The sequence below is a fragment of the Protobothrops mucrosquamatus genome, unplaced genomic scaffold (assembly GCF_001527695.2).
Source record: "Protobothrops mucrosquamatus isolate PMUCROS unplaced genomic scaffold, P.Mucros_1.0 scaffold3454, whole genome shotgun sequence".
NCBI lineage: Eukaryota > Metazoa > Chordata > Lepidosauria > Squamata > Viperidae > Protobothrops > Protobothrops mucrosquamatus.
The window spans coordinates 164328-168653 of NW_015389432.1; the positions used below are offsets into that span (position 1 = coordinate 164328).

Consider the following 4326-nt stretch of genomic DNA (forward strand, 5'->3'; position numbering starts at 1 on the left):
GGTGCCCTGGGCATTCCAGATTCATGACAATAGGACTTGGTCTTCAGTAATTCTCAAATCTGATTTTCAGTTATGCTCCAGTTGACTTACCAGTTGGCAGAATTCCATGATCAGGAGGAAGGGTATTGTTTCTGTGCATAAGCCGAGGCACTGTAGTATGTTTGGATGCTGGAGGCTTCTTGAAGGCAAGGTAGAGACATGGGGAGAGAAATACACAAAAAGCAGGAGAAAAAAAACCCCTAGTATTTCTGGATGACCGGACAAGAATCTCAGTGAATCATAACCTACATAGGGAAATCCCTGCTTCTATTTTTGGACAATTCCTCCGTGTTCTCTGTTATAACCAACAATTTGCTAGCAGCTCATTGGAGCATCCCCAAACTCCAACACCTCTAACAGCCAGAAAAGAGATTTCTGAGCCGTGACAGAGCTCTGCTTAGAGAAGTCCATGGGGAAGCCAGATTCATTTAACAACCTTGTTACTAACTTAACAACTGCAGTGACTCACTTAAACAACTGTGGCTAGAAAGGTCATAAAATGGAGCAAAACTTAACAAATGTCTCACTTAGCAACATAAATTTGGGACTCAATTGTGGTCATAAGTTGAGGACTATCTGTATTTCCTATGGAGATTCCTTACTCGGTTTTCACCCTCGTATCAGCTTCTGCTACTTACCGATAAGGCTGGGCCTCTGACAAGAACTTCCTCTGCTCCAGTGGTCCAGCACTAACACGCAGCTCCTTCACCACCACCTGTGCAGGGGTGAAATCTGAGAATATTTCACCCAGAATAACCTAGGAAAGAGGGGGGGGGACTATGAAAGAGAAACCACTATGAACTACTGATACCTGGTTATTAACTTGAACTGGCTATGTAGATCATATCTCATTAGTCATTAAAGTCATTGATGAACTCACTGATGGCCAATTGATTTCCAGGTACAATTTAATTATCTATACAACTCTAAACAGCTTGGCTCCTGGGCGGCTGAAAAATTACTTTTATTATAAGGGATGCAATAAAGGAAGATACAAGAAGGCAAAGGAGAAACAGCTTAAGAATGCCTGAAAGTATTCAGGCCCAAGGTGTTTTTGAATAGGTGTTTTTTTTTTTCTTTTTCCTGAGCAATATGAATGTTTGCACTGTTTTTAAAATGTTTGTTTCTTGTTTTAATTGTTTTTATACTTTTGGAATTGTAAGCCATCCAGAGTCACTGATTGAGATGGGTGGCTATAGAAATTGAATAAATAAAATTAAAATTTGGAAAAGTAGAGTTTTTCTAATTTTTATAAAATAAAATGGCTCTACAACAAAGTCAATGGATTAATTTTTATTTTCTTACTCTTCTCCTTTGACTGTTCAAATCTGCAAAAACTGTGTGATCAACTTTGGAAGGCCCAATCTCCCATCCAAAACCTCAATTTACATTCCCCATTGCGTCACTGGGTATACTGGGAGAAGCCTTATCAAGTAAAGGCTGGGCACAAAGTCTTTGAAATGATGGTTCCTTCTTTGTCAAAAAGAAATGTTGCCTAGTACTCTCACTCACAATGAAAGAAATTCTTGCTCCTTGTAGGGTATTTTCTGTGACCTAATATTTAATTACTTTCTGCATTAAATTTTGCAATTCGCAATTAATGGCTGAGCTTTTTTCTTTATTTGGCTGCTGGTTTTTAACTGATTGTTAGAATGTTACTCCACACATGTGTAAAAGGCCCTTGCATCTTGTTCTTTTGTTGCAAAACTATTCTGGAAGTTTTTTTTCTCTCTCTCAAGGTTATCTTTATAACATTGTTTAGAAATAATCATAATAAATGAATGATTTTCATCATACAGCCAATAAGTTGCACATTCCTATCCTATTTATGGGATTCAAGTCAACTCTTGCTACAAAGCATGAAAGCAGTTGCCTGAATTTCATTCTTAAATCACATCCACAAAAAACCTGAATTTTTCTTACTTACTTTTCCAAACCAGCCATTTCCAATCTCCTGCAGATAACTGAGGTGCTGTCTACTTAGACCCAAGTGTTTCACTAAATCTGAAAGAGGAAGATGGGAATTCCAATAATGGGAATCAAGGATGCTGCGCAGAGGACACAGGCTAAGAGTTAGCTCCATTTTGACTTTCCCCATGCCCCAAAAGTATTAGATCAAAAAAAAATGTGTTGTGAGATAAGCTAGAACAGTTTTCCATAATGTGATGTTCTCCAGACAGTGTGTCTACAAGAAGTCATTGTAGACAGATCACAGATAGTCCTTGACATACAACCATGTCTTTAGTGACTGTTTGAAGTTACAACAGCACTGAAAAAAGGGGCTTACTTTATGCTTAACAATCATTGCGGCATCCCCATGGTCACGTGATCAAAATTTTGATGCTTGGCAACTGGTTCATATTTATGACGGCTGCAGTGTCCCAGGGTCATGTGATCCCCTTTTTGCGACCCTCTGACAATCAAAGTCAATAGGGAAGCCAGATCCACTTAACAACCCAGTTGCTAGCTTAACAACTGCAGCAATTCATTTAACAGTTGTGGCAAGAAAAGTTGTAGCATGGAGCAAAACTCACTTAACAACCGTCTTGCTTAGCAACAAAAACATTGGGCACAATTGTGGTCGTAGGTCGAGGCCTATCTGTATGTGGAAATGGATGTGGGAAAGTGTTCATGAGATGGAAAAGGGTAAGATGGTCTCATTTAAAGCTAAAGCAGATTGGGGACAGGATTCCTGGGGCTTCCAAAAATGAAAGTGATTTGAAGTTGAGGGAGATATAGAGATCAGGACGGATCACTGCATAAGCCAGTGGGTCAGAAAAGTCAACAATGTACATGTAGATGAGATCAGAAAGACAAGAGAGAAAGATGACAGACAAACAATACAAGGGAAGTTATACAGAAGAAACAGCAGGTGCCACAACAGGAAGAAAATGCAAAAGTGACAGTGAATGTCCAAAATAGAAAGACAAGGTAAAACCAGGTCAACTAGAATCCTAGGTTAGGACACAGCAAATGCTCAAGTAATAAATTACTAGAGACATTCCCATCCTATGAAAAAACAAACCCTGGATTTCTACTCTTCTGCTACTTTTATGCAAAGCTTATAGTATTTTCATTATAAAGACGCCAAGGTCTAAAGCAGCCTTCCCCAACCTGGTGCTCCCATCATTTCAAGATTCAGGTAGTGGAGACACATCTAATGGACATCAGGTTTGAGATGGCCGGCTTAGAACCACACTAGTATATTCTCCCAAGAAACAGTAGCAAGTGCTGCCAATCCTCATATTGCAAGGGCAATATGAAAAATATCACAAATGAAGAGGGGGATAATAATATGACCCAGTTCCCTCAGAAAATTTACCTGTTTTGGGCATCTGTTGACTGGAAGATGGGAGTGAAACCTCAGAAAGAGGCAGAATGTAGACATCTGGGATGGACTGGGAGGAGGATGTCTCCTCGGCAGGTGGTGTATACTCTCCAGAATATTCTTCTCCATCAGGGTTCTCAAATTCCTATTGGGTAGACAAAGGCATTTTTTTTAAAGATCTTTGTTTCAAAAACACATCATGCCCACTTCCCATCTCCACCATCTAGCTCACCTTGAAACCCACATCACCCCTCTTGCAGCACAGGCAGGTGAGGAGGAGGAAGATAAAGGCCAACAAGCCTGAGCAGGAGATCAGAACCACAGCATAGGGAGGGGCCGGGGGAGCCCGGCCCTGATATAATCCATCTGAAGAGAATAGAGAGAGGGCGAAATAGGACACATATTTTTTTTTTTATATATATAATTTTTTTATTAATTTTTGAAATTAAACAACAAATAATACAAATATGATGCATTTACTTACACAAGCAAAAAAGATAATCCTACTCAATACGTTTTCGGAGATGCTCGGCAGTCCCCGCCTTGCATCCACCCTCATTCACTTTCCTCTTCCTTCCTCCCCCTAAACCCACAACCTCTCCTCTTTCCTCCTTTCCACCTCCCTACATCCCATCTCCCTTCTTAACCACCTCATCGAGTGCAGTTTGGGGTACTAGCCGAGCATCTCCTCTTTTTAATACAATTCCATTATTTACCTATAATATATAAATATGTAGCGGGGACTGCCTGAGAGTGCTTACAGGAGCTTGACTGGGAAGGAAAAGATTGGGACAGCTGCAGTTGGCTTTGGGTGTGGCTGGCGTGAGTGGAAGGAGGAAGGATAGAAAAGGAAAGGAAAGGAGAAGGCCGGGGTGGTTGGAGTTGAGAAGAGAAGGTCTGGAAGCTTATTTTATTTTTCTATCAAGGGTATTTTAAATAGAGGCTAGGTAGAGTGAAGT

At 40.4% G+C, this 4326-nt stretch overlaps 1 protein-coding gene across 1 annotated transcript in view; it reads right to left on the bottom strand.

The window, feature by feature from the left end:
- Positions 1-3733, bottom strand: part of LOC107297673 (serine/threonine-protein kinase LMTK3-like) — a gene marked incomplete at its 5' end in the record, with an annotated part of 60408 nt that extends 56675 nt beyond the window's left edge. The window contains 5 exons of the mRNA XM_029286363.1: positions 91-178; positions 678-796; positions 1967-2043; positions 3362-3512; positions 3600-3733. Coding sequence (XP_029142196.1) covers positions 91-178; positions 678-796; positions 1967-2043; positions 3362-3512; positions 3600-3733 — 569 coding nt within the window. The remainder of the gene's footprint in view (positions 1-90; positions 179-677; positions 797-1966; positions 2044-3361; positions 3513-3599) is intronic.
- Between the last annotated feature and the right edge of the window lie 593 nt (positions 3734-4326).